The 20,927-nt window shown below is 37.4% G+C and overlaps 1 protein-coding gene across 1 annotated transcript in view; it reads right to left on the bottom strand.

The window, feature by feature from the left end:
• Nucleotides 1-1,756: 1,756 nt before the first annotated feature.
• SLC35A5 (solute carrier family 35, member A5) overlaps nucleotides 1,757-20,927 on the bottom strand; it is a 22,703-nt gene continuing 3,532 nt past the window's right edge. Inside the window, exons 2-6 of the mRNA XM_006895346.1 lie at nucleotides 17,762-17,860; nucleotides 15,193-15,323; nucleotides 12,083-12,150; nucleotides 4,353-5,133; nucleotides 1,757-1,825 (exon numbers count right to left, since the gene is read on the bottom strand). Of these exons, the coding sequence (XP_006895408.1) occupies nucleotides 1,757-1,825; nucleotides 4,353-5,133; nucleotides 12,083-12,150; nucleotides 15,193-15,323; nucleotides 17,762-17,860 (1,148 nt within the window). The remainder of the gene's footprint in view (nucleotides 1,826-4,352; nucleotides 5,134-12,082; nucleotides 12,151-15,192; nucleotides 15,324-17,761; nucleotides 17,861-20,927) is intronic.

Raw genomic sequence — 20,927 nt, 5'->3', positions numbered from 1 at the left:
GCCTGAGCACTGTTCGTACATAGAGTTTCCAGAGGCAAGCCATTTCGGAAGTGGATGCTGCTCCTGCTTCCAGGCTTGATTTAGTCGGGAAGCTCCAGCCAACACTGTCCACCATGGGTGCCCATTACCACGATTGGCACATGTGTGTGATGTATTTTATAGCCTCTGAAAAACTGCTGGAGGGTCAGCTAGGAGTTGGTTCTGATTTGATGGAACACAGTAATGTTAGCTATTAAGATAACTTCATTCTTACATTTTCTGAAGGAACTCCTTAAGATTGAAACATTCCCCACCCCAAATATGTATTTTGAGGAAATATGGTATATAATATGAAATGAATTGCAGTGTTTTTACCTAAGGAAACCTGCTGGTATAGTGGTTAAGTTTGTTTGGTGGGAGAAAAAGAAGGCAGTCTGATTCTGTAAAGATTTACGGATTTGTAATCCCTGTGGGGCAGGTCTACCTTATAGGGTGAATATGAGTCAGAATCAAGCTGACAGTTACAGTATGTTTTGTTTTTAAATTTTAGTTACTAGCATGAAAATTAAGGGAAAGAAGAGAATAAATATATACAGGCCACATTAGAATGACGCCATGAAGTTCACATTCACAATGTGGTACCTTGTAAACACGATGACTACTGGCTAAGGAAATCTAGCTGCGTAGAATTGGGCAAATCACTTCTGTTTCTCTTTTTTGGTTACCTGACTTCTCTGCTATTTATAAAGCTAATTTACTGCATGCAAAAGTACTTAAAAAAAATCATGCATTGTAAGTGTAGAACATTATTATTGTAAAGTCCTTTATTTTACTGGCTTTTAAAGTAACACTATTAATGTATGAATGAAAGGTAACAGTTGTTTGCAAAGTGATCCCTTCCAAAGATGAGAATGTTTAAGCATTAATCATATTAATAATATTATATGATTCTAAAGTCAGAGCTTTAACATTTGAGAACAGGATAATAAAACAGAAAGACACAAAATAGTCACAAGCTCCATTAATAAATAATACCATTAAATGCCCTCTGAACTGGAATAATGCAAGAATAAGAACAAAATTTTTGTGATATACAACCGAAGAGAACAAACAAGTTACACGTAAATTGAAGCTTACTCATGCTGAAAAACATAAGAACTAAAAAGAAAATTTCCCTTGAGTTTCTTAAAATTGCTCCTTAGCAAAACATTTAGCACAGATTATTTTATCCCCAAATCTAGGGGAGTTTCCAGATAGTTAGGTCCTTCAACCAAATATTTAACGAAGTCTTAGTGATTCTTAATTACAAAATTGGTTCTGTCATGGCTTCAAAATTAAACAAGGAGATGTTTACAATTATAAAAAAAGGGGGGGAAGACTCTGGCATGCAGACTAGTACTACATAATTATTAATACATGTCAAACTTATCTCTGTTTATATGTGCATAGGTTACAGCTAACATAATTACTGGAAATTTTCCGTAACCTCGAAGCCAAGAAAACACATCTGCAAATATATCTCACTGACTTAACAAACACTGTGCTGTTGTCACAGTCCTCATTCTATGACTCCTATCAGTTCCTTAGTACTTTGTAAGATTTGGGCAGGACTGTTTAAGGAATGGTTAGATATGTGCAAATAGTACTATGTTTTAGAAACATTATTTATCAAAGTGAAAAGATGACTATTACAAATACTGACAACTTGAAAAGTAGATTTGTTACAGCTGCCAATTATTTAGGAATCAAAAAAAAATAAAGAAAAAAAAGGAATCAATTAGAAAGTATCTTCATCAGACTCATTATCACTCTTGGGTTTGGTAAGTCGTTCGAGCTCTTCTCCATCCTTAAAAGAAACATACAAACCGTAATTAATTAAAAAAATCTGAGGTAGACAATTTTCAAATTACTTAGTGATGACAACAGAATTAATTAAAATGTAGGTATGCATGGCGAAATTTATAGTTTGTTGTTGTTGTTACATGCTATCGAGCCAAGTACAACTCTTAGTAACCCTATGAACAACAGATCTGAAACCTGTCCTATCCTGTGCCATCCTCATCATATCTGACTGATGCAGTCACTGTGTTTCTCAATCCATCTCGATAAGGCAAGGAATTACTCAGCCAATGCAAAGGTACATGGTTCAAATTCACAAACTCCTTCCATGTGGCTTACTGTCTCTGCAAACCTGCCAGATGGTCAGCTATGGGTTGGTTCCGACTCAATGGTACATCATCACCAACATGCACTGCTTAATGTTTACAATATATTCTGTGATCCAGGGGGTTAAATGATTTGGATATTCTGTAAATAACACATTAAAACCTTATAGAAGTTGCTTCTGATAGTTCTAATTACTGTTACTACTGTTGAGGCTGCTGATGGAGGCCAGAGGGACAGGTAGAGGCAGGCGGGTGAGGGAAAGTATTTGGGAAAGGAGTGAAGCATGCTCAGTCAAGCCTGCTGGTCCACTTGCCTGAGCAGCCTGGGCACCTGAGCCCACCATCCCACTACAAAAAGTCTATAAAGCCTGAACCCTGAACTTCGTTCTCGGTCTAACTTACCTGTATCCTACCTGTAGTCCACTACTGCAAGAACTGGAGTTTAGAGTCTTTAAAGCTATCTCTTAATGCCTCAAACTTGCCACCAGTTCCTAAAAACACTGCAGGACAGGGTAGAACTGCTCCCTAGGGTTGCCAAGATTATCAGTCTTTACGGACGCTGACTGCTAGCAGGTGTAAATCAATACATGCTCTAGCCATGCCCCCACCAGGGTTCCTTTAGTCATTTTCTCATTGCAGGCGAGCTGGAACCAACTCATAGCTGACCTTCTAATGGGTTTCCAAGACTATGAATCTCCCATGAGATTATCCATCTTTCTCCTGTGGAGTTGCCAGCAGATTCAGAGCTGCAGAAAGGCGTGGACTTTGGGTTAGTGGCACAATTCCCTGCAGACTTCACTGGCAGAGCTTCCCTTTAAAGCTCTTAATAAAAAAAAAACTCACTATGGTGGAGTTGAAACCAACTCGCAGCTACCTTCTCCACTGAGCTTTCAAAGGCTGTAAATCACTAGGGAGGAGACTGTCTGTCTTTATTCCTGAGCCTGCAGGTGAGTTCTAACCACTAGAGGAGCCATGTTTGGTTCAGCAGTGCAACACACCCAATCCACCATACCAAACAAAAGGAGAGAGGCTATTTCTTTAAAGAAAAAAAAGAAAATCCTCAAAGTACATGCAATTGGATGTTCGCCAAGTGTAATGACACACACCTGAATAAATGTAATTAGGTTAAATGGAATTTAATAAATACTTAAATTCTTGGAAAGTTAATTTTAGAAGTATCCTGATATAATAAAAAAAGTGAAAAGCACTGAGAACTTGTATTTCAAATTTAACAGTATGAGCAAGAGTACCCTCTGCTGGTCTTGAGGGGAAAATTAACTAAAAGGTGAGAAAGACATTGGCTTTCCTTTAAAAAGTAGATCAAAGACTCGATGATCACATGATATCCTCCCCCCACATCGTCAGCGTCCCTGCCCTCCTTGTATTCCTGCTTTTGATTTTTATACACATCTTACTAGATAGCCTTCTTTTTTTACCATAATTGTCTTATGCAATATTCTACTCAAAAGATTTAGTTTAATCAGCATAATGCTTTCTAGCCCCTCTCAGTAATGACAGATCTGGGAACTCTGGTGGCCTAGTGGTAAGGAGCTACGCTTACCATTCCAAAGTCATGCGGTTCAAACCCATCAGCTTCTTTCTCTGCAGGAAAAAGATGCGTAATCTCCTCCTATTCAATTAAACTGTCTCTGAAAACCCACTAGAGGATCAACTATGGGTCTGTTTTGACTTGATGGTATACAACAACAACAGAATTAATGAGTCAGTTTTCATCTAACAAGACCTAACAAGGTATAAGATCAAGTTTTCCTATGAATGAGGCTTCTCTACTACAGAGGCATGGAAAAAGCTGTGGACTGGGATTCAGACCTCAGGGGTCTAATGCTAGTTCTTACTTATTTGCAGTAAAATATTCAGCCTCTGAATTGGTTTCTTAACATGCTTAACCAAGGAGTCTGGACTAGATACTTTGTGAAGTGTCATCCAGTTCTATGACATAACTATTCATAAGGTACTTGAGGACGTGATGGAACGTCTATATTAAATGTTTTCCTCTATACTTAGAAACATTTATCACATGGCCTTATGAGCCCTTATACACATCATCATGAGTCCAAGGAATATTGGTTGATGTCTAAGTCATAGATATCCAGTACATTCTTGGAAAAATCAGATTTTTTAAATTATTTCTGAATAACCACACTGGGACATGAGAACAGGTCAAAAAGCAGTGTCATCACAACTTACCCCACTGGAGCGCTCCCAAAGTCTGCCACTCAGGTCTCGGATCCTTTCTTGCCTTGATCCATATTCCAGACCTTGAGGCTTGCTGGCATTGTAAATAAATATAGAAAGTAGCACTGATGGGGCTTCCAGGAAAAACTCCAGGGAGGGCCTGAAGTCAAACACCAGCACAGACACTGTTGTGATGATGACAGTTGTGACCTGGGCCATCAAAACATGGAACATGTTGTCCTGGAATTTTAGGATGAAAGCCACTGAGAGACCCTGGAATGCAGTGACAAAAATCAGGGCTACCGAAAAGGCATTGTGACCATAAAAAAATCCACAGTTCTTAATCTGATCACGGTTACTGCTCTGAAGGCCCAAAGTAAGTGCGTTAAATAGGACGCCGAAGAAATAGAGTTTGCTGTTCTGTATAAAGATGCTTTCGGTGAGTTGGTTCCCTTCTTTCAATATCTTTTCATTATAGATATTGGCCATTGAGGAAATGAAACATTGGACTATAATGAGAACATGGCCCAAGCCAAGGCGGAAGTGACTGAAAATCCTTGCTGTGGTGTTCCACTTAGATTCAGGAAACACCCACTCCTTTGGTGTGCTATTGTCTTTGCTAGGGCTCCCTTGTTCAAAAAGCAGGCAGGAATTGGATGGGCGAAAGAAAGCATCATGATGAAATCCATGTCCTGCCAAATCATGTTGTGAAGTGCTAGTCCCAGCAGTGAGGGCCACAATGGACAAAAACAGAATCAGGAGGGAGGACCACTGGATCCAGTTCAGGTGCCGCCTGTTCAAAGATGAAAAGTGAGATTTTACTACTGTTCTTTTGAGTATCAATAATTTCTGCTGACAAGTGGATAAACTATACACTAATCCTCCACAATTCAAGCTCAAGGACACCTGTTGATGCCTCTGCTTCTTAAACTTGGCATCATTTTTATTCACTTACATAAGAACTGTCACTTAACACCAGTGAATCGTGCCTCCTCTTTGTAGCCTTCTGTGAAATCCATAGGTTTAACCATATTTTTTTACTTCCAGAGGTGATTTTATGCTGAGACAGTATTATTATTATTATTATACAGTTATTATCTATTTGTCTGAAAAACCTATTATTTGCCAGGAAATGTTGGAACAAGGACTCTTTACCTGGTGTACATAAACCAGAAAGTATATGGATGAGTAACAAGAATGTGAATTCTGGTAGTGTTTTTCAAATCTCTGTATATAGGCAATTTTCCCCTGCTGGAAAGATTCTTCAAAGCGGTCACATCATGAAAGGTGTTCATGGGCTAAGAAAGATTTAGGGAATAACTAGCACCTGGATCCATGATCTAATTATAGATTATTATTCAGCAAGTTGCTGGCTGAGTAGGTAATGGGGGAAAAATGGTCTTTGAGGCAGTGTTTCATAGTTTATAACGATTCTTTTAAAAGGGGGTAAGGGAGGAAAAATAGGTGAGATGTAGAGGATATGTATTATGTCAATTTGTAAATTTATTCAGTTCAACAGGTATTTAATAAACAGCCACTATGTGTCAGCCACTTGGCGATTTCAGACTTGACCTCTGACCTCAGAATTTTACACTTTAATGGGGAGATAGCCATTAAATTAACTAATAACAATAGTCAGCCGTGGCTTTTAGGAGAAAATGACATCTGAGTTGATGGTTAAAAAGTAAAGATTTACACCTTTTCAAAATCTATGGGGCAGATCTACTCTGTCCTATGGGGTTGTTATGAGTCATAATGGACAGTATTGGGTTTAAAGCATGTGTGCCATGGTCTTTTGTATCATCCTTCTCAATCAATGCACCTGTAGCACATAATTTGAGCTCTCAGCTACATAAGAAGATGCATCAGATTTCCCCAATGCTTCAACAGAGTTTAGTGCTTTGCCAACTGTCACACAATCTATGTATCTGTAAATCTGGCAAACTATCATGTCTTCAGATTGTATATAATTCTCAAGTAACCAGATCTAGAATTTAGAGAAAGGGTTAGTAGAGCTTTCAACCAAAAGTTGTGAAATTGTCACTTAATTTCTAAAGCAGGTATATATAAAGTAGTAGAAAGGAATATGAGTGGACAAACGCAGAAATGAAAACTGAATGCTTAGTATACAAAAACCAATCCTTGTATGTTATAGACAAATGAGGCAAAGATATCATCTATAGTTTTTTTAGCTTCAATGCTGACTACCTTAAACTTTCCAAATAATAATGATCTTCACAAACACCCTTTAGAAGGCACTGACATGATTAGATATTATTGTTATGTCAGGAGTCCCAAATGAAGGTAGCATAGTGGAGTGGACTTGGGGGAAGGGATTGAATAACAAATAATTTTTTCTTTTACTTTTCAAAAAGAATAGCAAATGGGGGGGAGGTGTGGGCAGGGAGAACATTGCAACAATGAATGAATGGAAATCCAAAGTCTCTATAAACTTTCATGTAAATAAATTTAAAATTTATCTATCTATCTATCTATAGAAGGCACTAAGTAAAATAATTTCTGTAAAATTAGTACTTATTTAAGGTAGTACATATAAAAATCATTAAGAATGAGAATATTGTTGTTTCCGATAAAGAAGTAGTCCGTAGAGTTAGCTGAGCATATGAGTTCTTACAAATGAGCACCAATTCCGTGTGGAGGAGTTTGCTCCTACAATTTAGTCATGCAACAGTTCATTAATGCTCTGCGTTGCTCGTGTAAAGCATTCTGAGTGGTGCTCAGAGCTGCATGCACCGAGTTAGAAGATCACATTACCAAAGAACCACAAACTAAGAAGAGTCTGTTTCTAAATGTTTTTATCAAGTGACCTCATTATTATATGGATATGTGCATATACATAGGTGTATGAAGGTGGTGGGTCAGTGCAAGAGAGAAAGACCCTCGATGAGATGGACTGACTCAGTGACTGGGGTATTGGGGATAAGGTGTATCACAGACAATAAAATCGGCACAGTACAGGGCAGAGTTAAGGGCTGTAGCACATAGGGTCACTATGATCCACAGGTGACTTGATAGCATATAACAACAACAACAACAAATATGATTACATAAATTAAAAAACTGTATGTGGAAAACTGTTGAGCAATTTGGAAACTCTCTACAAAAATTCATTGCTATTGAGTGGGTACTGGCTCACAGCTGATCCCCAAATGGGTTTCTGAGGCCCTAAATCTCAACAAGTCTATATAACAACAAGTTAAATTAAATTGCTTTTGGTTTCTACTTTAGGATTCCCTACATTGAGTTTTCCTAGTGACTAGAAAATTAAAAATTATGTGCAGTAAGAACTCTTCTAGGTGATAGTAGTACACAAAAGCAGAACATAAAAAATTTAAGTGGAATATCTACATAACTGTTTTCTCAAAAAAATATTTCTTAGTAGCATTAGAAATTACATGCAACACATTTCTTACCAGCAGAGTGATCAAGTGCAGAGTTGGGAGAATATATACATTTATCAAGTGAGTGAATGATTTTGGAGAAAATGCCTACACAATTTATGCAGCATTTTTTGTTATTTTGGTGTAAACAGTAACTGTTTTTTAACATAACTTCCAAGACAGTTATTGTATGTTTCACAAAATTTAATGATTTTTTCCCATCTCATTTCATAATATTTTTATTTGCAACTCATACATACTCTTTTGTAAAATGTGTCTTGATTACCTTTTGCCTCCTAAATCTCAATGTTCAGCTTGATATTATTTCCCAAAGTGATGTTTGTCTTCAATTCCCTTCCTCCCCACCGTACCCCCACTCTCAAATTCCTTCAAATATTTCTTGAATTAGCAATTACACTTAATTTGTTCTACTTCTTTTATAGCCTCATTTTCTTTATCTGAATGGAAAAAAAGTATTTGACAACTCTGCTGCGGTCAAGGATATTAAGACAGTAATTTTACTATTCTAAATGAAAAGCTAATTATTTATGGCAAAAACATCAAGAATATATGATGTTGTTGCTGTTTTTAGGTGTTGTCTAGATAAGTATTATAACTCACAGTGACCCTGTGAATTTGAACCTCGTCCTATCCTGTGCCATTTTCATCATCTCTGATATACCTGAGCACACTGTTACAGTCACTTGATCCATCTGGTTGAGGCTTTTCCTCTCCTTAACTGAGCCTTGATCTTTCTGAACATGATGGCTTTTTCCCCCAAGAAATGGACTCTCTTAACAACATACCAGAAGTATGTAAGACAAAGTTTCACCATCTTTGCTTCTAAGGAGCACTTTTTCCAAGCAGTCCAAGGAAAAGTCAGTATTCTTCCCCAAGACCACAAGTCAAAGGCATTGACAGATGCTTTAACTGCATTGCCTAGACCAAAATTTCCTTGCTTATGGTAAAACATTAAAAGGATTCATTTAGAAAAAAAAGATTAAACAGTAAAGAAAAACAGAATATGACATACCAAGTAAACAGAATAGTGAAAATTGATTTAAAATGTAAGTAAGATAGCATTCAAAAGGTATTCTCATATATGACAGTAGTAATTGTCGCTACATTTTAACACCTATTTAAAATAGCGTTAGACCTGATTTTCAAAGAATTAACACTAACAAAGTGAGCTAAGTTAGTGCTTGCGGAAACAACCAACTTGAAATGCTTCTATGTTTATGCAGATAACTTCCTTTAATATAATAAGATTCAAATAGATGTTAAAATCAATGTAAACACACATATAAGAATCTATTCCATTACTTCAAAGATTAAGAATTAAAGTATGCAAAAATAAAACCAATGTTAGCTAAAAAAAATAATAATTCAGTAATTGTTGTTGTTGATTGCCTTCGAGTCGAGCACGACTCATAGCAACCATATGAACAAAAGGACAAAAGGCTTGAAGCCCCTCTACAACTATTGACATTATTGACATTTATGAAAGTTCATAGAGTTTCTGGAGGCATGTTATTTAGGAAGTGGATGCCATTCCTGCTTCTAAAAACAGAACATTAAAAATAAAATATTCTCAATTTACAACACTACTGCATATAGTACTGGGAGTTCTGGAGGCAGTGTGCACTGGATTGCTCTGCTGCCCAAAAGTCTCTGGCACTCTGAATTCACTAGCAGGTCCAAAAGGAGAAAGAAGGGCAGCTCCCTCCTGTTAAGATTTAAGATGTAGCACCTTGCTTAGATTTATAGCCTTAAAAATCCCAGAGTTCTGCTGTGAGTTGAAACTAACTCAATTGCAGTGAATGTGTCTTGTGTACAGATTTTTTTTAAAAAATTGGTTAACTTTTTAATGCAAGTATTTAAATGCTTAAAATTTTAATGAAGCTATTTACTATGGGGCAGGTATAGGGCTTCTGGCCAATATCAAGTGGAACAATCTACACACTTTATCTTCTCTCAGATAAATTCAATTTTAATTATTGTAATTTCTTTCTAACACTTGTATATTATATACATTAAACACAATACTTTGTGTACTCACAAATTTTCAGTTCATAGGAAGTTTATTTATATTTTGTCCATTTCTGAGATGTATGTTCCCTTACTAATAAGTGGTGTTTTGTTACATCTTGTAGTTCCTCCTCCTTAGACCCACTTTCCGGAAATCCATTCCTAATTTTCTCATAGGAATCAATATGAAAACATGACTGCTCACATTTTCTCAGAAGCCAATTTTTTATCCTTCAGAATGAGCTACCTGTCAATTTTCAAAGACTTCAAAACATAGTAAAAATTATGCTGAGTGAAATATCCCAGTCACAAAAGGACAAATATTACATGACGCCACTGTTGTAGAATGGGACTGTCCTTAGGGTTGGGGAGAGACTGAGTAAGATGGGTTAAATAATGTATACTGCACTGAAACAGAGGAGGGAGAAAACTGTTTAAAAGAGATATATAACTAGGTATTTCTGTCATCACAGGAGACTAGAGCGAGGGCTACATGGTGGAGGGGACCTGGGGGAGGGTTTGTAAAACAATGAAAGAATCTTTTCTTTTACTTTTCCATAATTTTTGGACTCATGTACTTATAACTTGTTAGTCAAATTTGTGTCTTCTAGGTTGCAACACCCCCATGATACATCTTCAAGGATATGAACATGTACGGCCAAGCACAATCAATAAGAGTGCATCTAAATTCCAAAATCAATCTCCATAATAGTCTATGTGTTTCCTACTGCCAAAGGGACCCTTTAGAGTAGTGAGAGAAGATCTTCACCCTGAAACCCACAGCGTCCCTTTTCAGCAGGAAGTAGCTAAGAGAATACGCCATCCCCTTTTCCTTATGACTCAGGGTGAAGTCTCTCTCAGGGAGGAGTGATAGGGAATGGCAAAGGACACACTGACAAAGAAGATTAATCAGAACTGGCTTTGACAAGCACTGTGGCATTTGGACAAGAACAAACTGGGAGGAGGGTAGAGAGAATAGTGCAACAATGAATGAATGGAAACCCAAAATCTCTGTAAATGTTTATGAAAATTAATAAAATACAATTATAGGAAAAAAAACATAGTAAAGAGTATTCTTTAAAGTGCTAGTTTAATAATTCACAATTCATAAATAAAATGAAGGCCACAATAACTAAAGTAAATTTCAATGTTCCTTAACATTTCAACTGAACTAGAGATGTTCATTGTTCTGCTTGTTTTTCACATTAACTATTAAATTACACGTCTTCTCAGGGCGAAAGAAAATATTTCAGCAACGCTACACATCAGGGAGCAATGGCTTCGTCACATAATGGATTTGATTTAGGCCAACGTGCAAGTCCTTCCTTCTCAACATGTAAATTATGAAAAAGCACACTCTCACAGAGCACACTGAGAAACAAGACATCAAAAAGAGAAAGAAAATGTAAAATTAAAAGAACCACCACAAGTATGACAAGAAGGTACCTTTATTTTTATCATCTAGGTTTTATATAATAAGTTAAACTGTAGATAAGGACCCACATCTGGTATCACCCTGTTACTTAAGACTTCCTGGTCTTTCCTTCAAAGCAGAGTCTATTTACCTAAAACTGTTAACACTATTCAGTGGTCCTCCTGGAGCTAGTGAAGACGAGTAATACTATTTTGGAAAATTTAAAGAGTTATGCTGCCCACTCAAAGGCAGGTGATGATTTGCATCAATCAGTTATTCTGCAGGAGAAAGATGGACAGTTTCCTCCTGTGCAATTATAGCCTTGCAAAACCCATTGGAGGGTCAGCTATGTGTCAGTTGTCTCAGTGGCATAAAGCAACATCACCATTCTCTAGCCTAAACTGTAAAACTAGATTTAAGGTTCCTCAAGCAAATCCTCTGCCAGTTAAAGTACAAAACATGTGCTCCTCTTAAGCAGTTTAATGAAGAATTGACCACTCTTTATCATTTCCAAACTACAACTGTATTTATAATCCTAGGAACCTCTTAGCTTCTCATTTACGCAGATTCTTAAAAAAAAAAAAAGCAGCTCATGAATATTTTCTTCAAAATTCAGAACTAGAACTCCAGATACCAAATTTTATAACCTACTGAGTACCTTTTTTTTTATGAGTTCTTCAAATCTTTCCTACAACTTTTATTTTTAATTACAGAAGATGTGGTCAGGTTAGCGCAGGCGCAGTCTCCCAGATGGGCTAAACAACTTTCTCAGTCTACAAAGCCAATGAGGAATGAAATGCTGGCCTTGGTGACCTGTGGGTTCACTGCTCTGGGTATATCGATTGAACAAGGCTGGCCATTTGAAAGTATGATATATGCTTTCACAGCAAGTTACTTACTTCAGCACTATCCTGAATAGAAGAGCTGTTGTTATAATGCTAAAATTTGAGAAGATAACAGCCATGGCCTAGAAAGAAAGAAAAGATAGAGTTACAATCCAAACAAAGTACTGACCTCAGAAATCTCCCAGCTTGTTGGTTTGGCTGACAAAAAAGCTTTTTGGTCAAAACCCAAAGAGGTTACTAGGGCAGCTATTTCACTAGAGGATTAGATTCCATTTTCATGGCTAGTTAAATTTATTTAGATATGATCAAATTATTGTAAAGGCTTTGAAAATATGTGTTTAAATTCAACAAATGGTTGTGAAAAATAATCTGTTTATGCAGATCTAGTAGTACTAACACTGTAAAGGTTTAGGTCTGAAAATAAATGTGTTCATGCTTACAAAATGCATGCTTTTCAAGGGGTCAACGTGTTTAAAGGTGCTTAATGCTGCTTCTATGGCTAGACACAGGGAGCTCTAGTAGCTGAGTGGTAAGAAATTGTGCTGTCATGCCAAAGATAGGGGATTCAAGCCCACCCAGGTGCTCTTTGGGAGGAAGATGGGCAATCTCCTCTCTTGCATTTTACAGCCTCAGAAAACCCACTGGAGGTTCAGTTATGAGGCAGTTTTCATTCAAGGGCATATAACAACATGGCTAGATAGAGGGCAGGTACTGTCAGGCCCACTTAAATGCTAAAAACATGGTGGCATATATTTTTTAACTGCCTTTATTATTCTAGTGAGCAAGCTCCTTCCATGTGATGTTATTTTAGAGGGGTATCTCCCCCCACCTGACTTACAGTCTCAGAAACCTAATGAACGGTCAGCTATGGGTCGGTTCAAACTCAACAGAAATGAGTTTGAGTTCTGAGTTGTGCTATCCTAGGTAATAAAATACATTTTGTTGGTTCAATGTAAGTGACACAATACTAAACTGATATTTTAAGAGTTCTCTGGATTTATGTAAAACAGTGCTGTTGTCAGGTGCCATCAAGTTGCCCCTTATTCATAGCCACACTATGTACAGCTGACAGAAACCCTGTCCGAACCTGTGCCATTCTCACAATCTTCGCTGTGTTTTTAAGTCCTCTGCTGCAGTCAGTGTACTAACCCATATTTAATGGGGATCCTCCTCTCTTTCATTGACTCTCTACTTTTCCAAATATGATGTCCTTCTAGAAGGAGAAGGTCCCCTCTTGATGACATGCCTTCTGACAATATTAGTAATTACTTTTCACACAAGTGCTATTGATCTTATTTCACCTGATTTTAAGTTGATTAAACCAAGTAACTACCATCTTCTCTATGCACCCACTATTGATAGCAAGTATGGCTAACACACAGTGAATAAAAGAAGTAAGATTAAGTTCAGTTAACGTCTAGTGCTAATTCCAAGAGCACTGAAATATTGTTTTCTACTGAATTTCTATGGGAATTGACGTTTTGAGGTTTTTCTCTATAGACAAATGCATGAGAACTTATTTAGACTAAGAGACAATGAGGAAAAGAAAAAGTGCCTGGTAAGAGCGTGGGGAGAGGAGCCAAGGTAATCACAATAATGGCAGTACAAATGCATCTAAGCAAGCAGACTGACTAAACACTCTTTCCAAACTTTTAAGTAGTATATTATCAATAAAATAACAGAACTCTTTGCACCAAATCTCCCAGGCATGTCTACTTAATTACATACAGCAGAATGTGCACATAGCAATACCCAGAGTGTGCCACTGGAATATTTTGTAAAACCTGTGATTATACACAATCAGGAAGGAAGAGAACCTGGAAGAAGAACAAGAAATCTGCTGGGTAGAGGATTCTAAGATCTGGAAAGAAAGGGGTGGGGGAAGTGGAAAAAAAGAATTTAGGGAGTAGAAATTTTAAAAGAACTAAGCACATACTAATAATACAGATTAGAGAGCTTAAAGAAATTTACAGTGGGTTATTGTGCCAGGGTCCTGCCTTTGGGCCTGTACAGTGTCATTGTTCTACTTTACAAATGTGGCAACTGAAACTTGGAATAGCTGGGACTTGCCAGTAAAACACCTTCTGAATTGTGGGGAAAGGGTCAAACTTTTGTTTATGGTAAGTTATTATTTCCATCACACACTACCGAGCAGTCTTTTTCATCCTGTTTTGAAGCTGAATTGGTGATATTTAACAGGCTCCTCATGGAGGACTAGTGCTAATTAAAACCTGCTTATGATAAAAATGGCTCAAATTATTTTTTCAAAGAAATTCAAAACATTTTTGCAACAAATGGAACATAATGGTTGATTTTATAAAATCCTGGAAGAAAATAAGCACATGACTCAAATTAAATAATGACTAAAGGCAGAAAACCATATGTTGCTTCCAATTATTAATGGCACTCCAATTTGAGAACAAAGGGTGCTGAGAGTGATGATGAGAAATATTCCATATGGTATTTATAATGGGTAGAATAGGATTCCTACTCAAATAAATTATTCAGTAATAGGATTAAAGAAAAAAACAAACATACAAACAGAATATGTATGCTGTGTGTTGTTTACTGTTGAGTCAGAACCGACTCATAGCTGACCCTCTGGTGGGTTTTTGGAGGCAGTTAATCACATGGGAGGAGACTGCCCATCCTTCTCCCACAGAGCAGCTGGTGGCCTCAAACCGCATGCCTTTGAGACTGCAGTGCAGGTTCTTGTCACTAGGCCACCAGAGCTCCCATGAATATAACTTCCATTACAACAAGGGAAAGAGAGGTACAAAGAAAATATAATTTTCTGAATTAGTCACGGAAGTCCTAGAAGCTGAAGTTACTATTAGATGTTGGTAGACAGACAGGCTCAGAAAACAAGGCAGAAAGCTGAAGGATATAGAGGGATGGCTCTGATACCTTGGGCCAACAGAACTATTTCTCCAAAGCGGTCAGCACAGTTTAATACAGTAGTAATACAATTCAATATACAATAATGTTTAACAGTGGGAGAAACTGGCAAGCTGATTGGTAATTCAGTATTTAGGTGATTCTGAGAAAACCGCAGGAAGCTAGCAAGAGTAATGAGAAATTAAGAACTCAAAGGAAAATAAAGGAAAGAACAGTTCTGAAGTCTGTGTTATCACAATGCTATTTTCTTTGTCATAGTTACTTACAGGCTGAAGATATGACAGGACATAGAAGACAATTAAGTTATCCAGGAAATAAAGAAAGGCAGGAATGGACCACTTGAGGAAATTGGAGAATTCCTTCCAGGAAGCACATTTCAAGTTTCTACTCTGATGATCTTATAAAAGAAAGAAACACAGTGATAAAGAAATGATTTTGATGAACATGCTCTAATTTTTAGAGGAAAAAAAACCTGACATAACTTTATCTAAAGGGATTCATGAATTTGCCTCTAAGTGACTATAAACCTCAAGAAAACACACAATAAAAGGATTTTACTGCTGTGCTCTGTGACTGACAATGATACATTGAGAAAAGCTAAGATTTAAAACTCCTGTTAACTTAAGATACTAGAAATAACACAGTGACTAAGAATATGCATGTTTTCTCTAACTACTCTGAGAATAGAAGACCAAGGAGATCTTTTGTTAAACAAGTAACAGATAGAAAAAAGATTAAGTTTTCATGCTGAGAGACTCCCTTACACCCACCTTCACGGAGAATGTATGAAAGGGAACATAAAAAGAGGATATATAGGGGAGCTCTGGTGGCCTAGTGGTAAGGAGCTGCAACTACAATCCCAGAGGCGCATGGTTCAAATCCACCAGATGCTCTGCTGGGAAAGAAGGGACAATCTCCTCCTGTACTAGTCAGAATCTGATTTGACGGTACACTCACACAAGAATAATAAAATTAAAAAAAAAAATCTTTAAAACAAAAAAAAAAGAGGATATATGTGTGTGTGTGGGTATATATATATCTACAGAGAGTAGCCTGGTTCAAATTGTTTTTCTGTCAAACATTATTCTAGTTGGTATAGCACTGGTCTGTGCATTGCTGTACAGAGGTAACTCATGGTTGCTGCGATGTTAAACACTGTGACAGTGATGTGTCAAAAGTGATAATGGCTACGGTGGACAGTGTTTGGTGGAGCTCCTGATTAAAACAAGCTTGGAAGGAGAAATTGCATCCACTTCCAAAACGGCTTGCCTCTGGAAACTCTATGACCAGTGCTCAGGTCTTTCATTCATAGGGTCGCTATGAATCGTCTACAACTCGACGGCACTTACCAACAACAACAATAACAACAACAACAACAGAGAGTGGGCTTTTACTGATCCTAGTATGAGTTACTGTCTCTTCTTCAGGTTTACAAACATTTAGGAAGTTACTTTAACACAAAGACTGCAAAATGAAAAGATAGAAAATGAAGGCAGACTGTTTAAATCCCACAGACACCACATGGATACCATGGGATTAAGAACACTAACGAGAAATTCTACACAGAGTACAGCTCTTCAACGTAAAGCACATCTTTCTGAGCAAGTTTTGTGCTCTAAATCCTACATTTACTACATGTTGGGAAGGCAGATCAAATTGACGGAGTGAAGATTCAATAATTGGAGAGCTGAGGTGAAGCACAACCCCTTAGTGGTACACAGATGGTTAACATGTTCAGTAGTGAACCAAAAAGTTAGCAGTTCAAAGTCATTGAGATGGGCCTCAAAAGAAAATCTGATGTTCTATTGCTAAAAACCAATCACTGAAAATTCCATTGTGTATAGTTCCACTGTGACATACATGGGGTGGCCATGAGTTTGAATCAACTTTGTGGCAATTAGTACTGGGAGTCTATATATTTTACAAAACGCTTACTACTTTATAAGTATCACTTATCATTTGAGGAAGGGACTAGCATTTCTGTTAGATATCTGAGAAAACTGAATTGGCATGAAGTTAATCTGCCCAGATAGGTTCCTGATTCCAGTACACCACACCGATGCCTCTACTGAAAATAGGAATTGATGAGCTGTGCTGCCAACCTAGAGGTAGGAGATTTGAATCTAGCAGCTGCTCCAGGGGAGAAAGATGGGCAGTCTTGTTCCTTGTGATATACAGTCTTTGAAAACCCATTGGAGTGTCAGCGGCAGTTCATTCAATGGCACAGAAACAAACTGCAATGGATCAAATCAGTAGCACAGTAATGCTCACTGAAATGAAAACTAACTTGTTGTATGAGTCATCACAGGAACAGCAAACTAGGTGCAATAAGGGGAAGACACAGTGGAATCCAGGAGGCAACCCTTCTAATCTGACCTATTTAGCTGCCTATAATACAGGAGTGTTTCAATCTGTCGTACACAGGGTCACTGTGAGTCCAAATGTACTTGATGGAATCTAACAACATGCTTACTTCTAAGCGTTGTGAACATCCAACTAGGTATTACCACTGTTGTTAGGTGGCATCAAGTCACAACAGAACAAAACACGTATCTTGCATCATCCTCATAATTGCAGTCACTGTGTCAATCTATCTTGCAGTCTTCCTTGTTTTTCGCTTTACCAAACCATTCAACTAGATTATGAATGCTAAAACATTAATAAATGCCATCTGGTTCCACAGATATCAATAATGATACCTATCACTAATACCCTGTTTGCATCTTAGCTTCCTCATAGGAAAAGTTAATGGACTAAATCATATAGTGTGTTCCTTTCAGGAGTAAAATATTCGAACTATTTTTAATAGATTTATAACACAATTTCAAGACTTACCTCTCTTTATAACCCAGAATGACACAAGGACACAGAAAACAAGCTTAACCAGTTCTGAGCAAACATTCACAGTTGTTGGAAGATAATCGTATTTGTTCTCTGAAATGTAACAGAAATGATTATTTTTAATGATAAGTTTTGTGCTATGTGATGCTTACACAATTAAATACTTAGAAGAATTTTTCAATTTAAAAGACAGATTTCAATATTGGTTATATTAATATATATCCAGTTTGTTTTGCTCTTTTGATATGTAGTGGAATTATTATTACCCACATTACAGTTCTTCTTGTGTGATTTTTGCTTTACTAAAAGCAAGATACAGTCAGTGTGTAATATTTTTTTAGCAGTTTTCCTATTTATTTCCAATTATGGCACAAATAGAAAATGCCAGTATTTATTGAGAAGTATAAAGGAGAAAGCTATTGAAGACAAGAAGCAACTGGTCCAGGGCTCTGGGTACTCCTAGAACCCAGTGGAAAGTTTTGGCACATCCAAGCCCATTCACCAGTTGGGAATCAATTTCCTAACTTACAAGTCAATCTAATATGAAACTGAGTTTAGATTAGCACAGCTTGGCCTTAGCAGTAATTCTTTTTTTCTAAATGCATACAGACTACTTAGTTTACAGTTTTGCTCAAGACATGCATAAATTTTAATATAACTAATATTCAGGAATATACTTCCCCCACTTCTAAAAAACATCTGCTTTTTCCTCTTGTTAACATAAAACCCAGAACTTTCAAAATACAGGGGTTAAAAAAAACCTAAACTGACTCAATCCTTACTTATCCCTGTGCCTACAGCACAACCTGTGAATCTCTGAACAACGTGTATTCTTTTTTGTGACAATAAAGAAGCCCTGGTGGGGTAGTTTCTAAAGTGGATGGCAGCTGCTAAATAAAAGGTTGGAGGTTTGACTCTACTGGCCGTTTCTGGGAGGAAGACGTGGCATTCTGCTTCTGTAAGCTTTGCTGCCTTGAGAACAATGTGAGGGAGTTCTACCCTGTCCTACAGGATCAAAACGGACTTGGCAACAGTGGTCTGGGGGTTTTATAAGGAAGGGACTACATTAGTCCTTCTAATAAATGTTCACCTTAATTTCAGTATTTAATGAAATATGTGTGTGTGTTAATTGCCTTCGAGTTGAGCAACACATAGCAACTCTATGAACAAAAGGCCTGAAGCCCATCTACAACTACTGGCATTTATCAAAGTTCATAAGATTTCCTGGAGGTATGTTGTTTAAGAAGTAGATGCCACTCTTGCTTCCAAATTAATCACACACACACACACACACACACACACACACACACACACATTACTTCCTAACCTTTCGCCATCATTCAAAGAATAGCGAAAACATTTCTTCCTCTTTTTTCCAAGAACAAAACTAGACTTCAATCACATTTTTATGTCCCAGTGATGTTCTGCATTGATTACTGTTATGTTGTCATTGTTATGTGCTGTCAATTCGCCTGTGACTCATAGCGACCATATGTCCAACAGCCCTAAACTCTGCTCTATCCTGCGCCAATCTCACTGTTTCCAACACCCTCTCCATTATCCCAGTCACTGAATCAATCCATCTCATAGAGGGTCTTCCTCTCCTGCAAACCAGTAACAGATATCTTTGATTTTGAGATTTTTCTTGCCCAGTAAACAAAATATTAACAATAAAATGCCTGACTCAAGTGTAAAGCTGTGAGGAGCTGCTCCACAGCAAAGTACATTTGTCTTGTCTACTACTAGGAAAGGACAATCTACAAGCAATTGTCTCTAGATGTCAAGAAAAAGACTCCCTCCCTATCAGGTGCCATCAAGTTAGTTTCCATTCAGAGTGATCCTACGTACCACAGAACAAAACAGGTCCTGCACCATCCTCACAACCACCACTATGTCAAGGCCATTGTTGTAAACATTCCATGTCTGTCTATCAAACTTACGTTTACTTTTTCTTTTTTCTTTTAGTTGATTCTCTACTTGCCAAGTATGATGTCATTCTAAGGTAATGAACTTCTTGGTAATGAGCCCAAAATATGTGACACAGTCTCATTACCTTCACTAGTAAGGGGTATATTGGCTGTGACACACTGGTTTGTACTTCTGGCTTTAAGTAGTACACTCAGTATTACTCAACAACATGATAATTCAAATATGCTTTTTTTTAGTCTATCTTATTCACTGTCCAGTGTTCATAGGCATATAAAAGAACTGAAAATATTACGGCTTGGGTCAGGCACACTTTAATCCTCAAAGTGATACCTTTGTCCTATTAACACTTTTAGAGGTCTTATACAGAAGAGTCACCAAATGCAGTACACAGTTTAGTTTCTTGTCTAATGCTTTCATGCACACTGATTATGAATCCAGGTAAAATAAAATCACTGATAACTTCAATCTTTTCCATGATGTAATTTATCCGAGCTTGGGAGATTTTTTATTATGCTGATGTGTAATTGAAGGCTGCCTGTAATTTGTGATGCATTGTGCTGTTGACTATAATTCAGTGACCCTACGAAAAATAGCTCTAAAATCTGTCATATCCCATGCTATCCTAATCATCTCTGACATACTGGAGGCCACTGTTAGAGTCATTGTGTCAATTAATCTTGCTGAGGATCTTCCCCTCCTTTGAGGACCTTCTACTTTGCCAAGCATGACGTCCTTTTCCAAGGACTGGCCCCTCCTAACAATATGCACAAAGCATTTATGACAAACTTACACTATCCTTGTTCTAAGACATATTTGTGTATTCTTTTAGTAAGTAGTCCATGGAATATTCCATACTCTTCCCTAACAGTACAATCCAAAGGCATCAATCTATCATCTTTATTCATTTTCCAACTTTTAGTTGCATAGTAAGTAATTAAAAAGATCATGGTAGGTGCACCTTAGTCTTCAAACTGACATCATTGCTCCTCAGTACTTTGGAGAGGTCTCTGACAGAAGACTTTCCCAGTGCAATATGTCTTTTGATTTCTTGGCTGCTGGTGCCAAGTGTGCTGATTATGGACCCAAGCAAGATGAAATCACTGACAATGACTGTGGATTCAAGCAAGATAAAATAATTGACAATCTCTTATTTCTTATCCAAAAACAACTGGAACAGCACATCAGCAGAGAACTGCCAGAAGTCCAGGCTGGGTTCAGAAGGGGTCGTGGT

This window comes from Elephantulus edwardii, unplaced genomic scaffold (assembly GCF_000299155.1).
Source record: "Elephantulus edwardii isolate Elephantulus edwardi_28Jun2011 unplaced genomic scaffold, EleEdw1.0 scaffold00165, whole genome shotgun sequence".
NCBI classification, from domain to species: Eukaryota; Metazoa; Chordata; class Mammalia; order Macroscelidea; family Macroscelididae; genus Elephantulus; species Elephantulus edwardii.
This window is presented reverse-complemented; position numbering and strand designations above follow the sequence as displayed.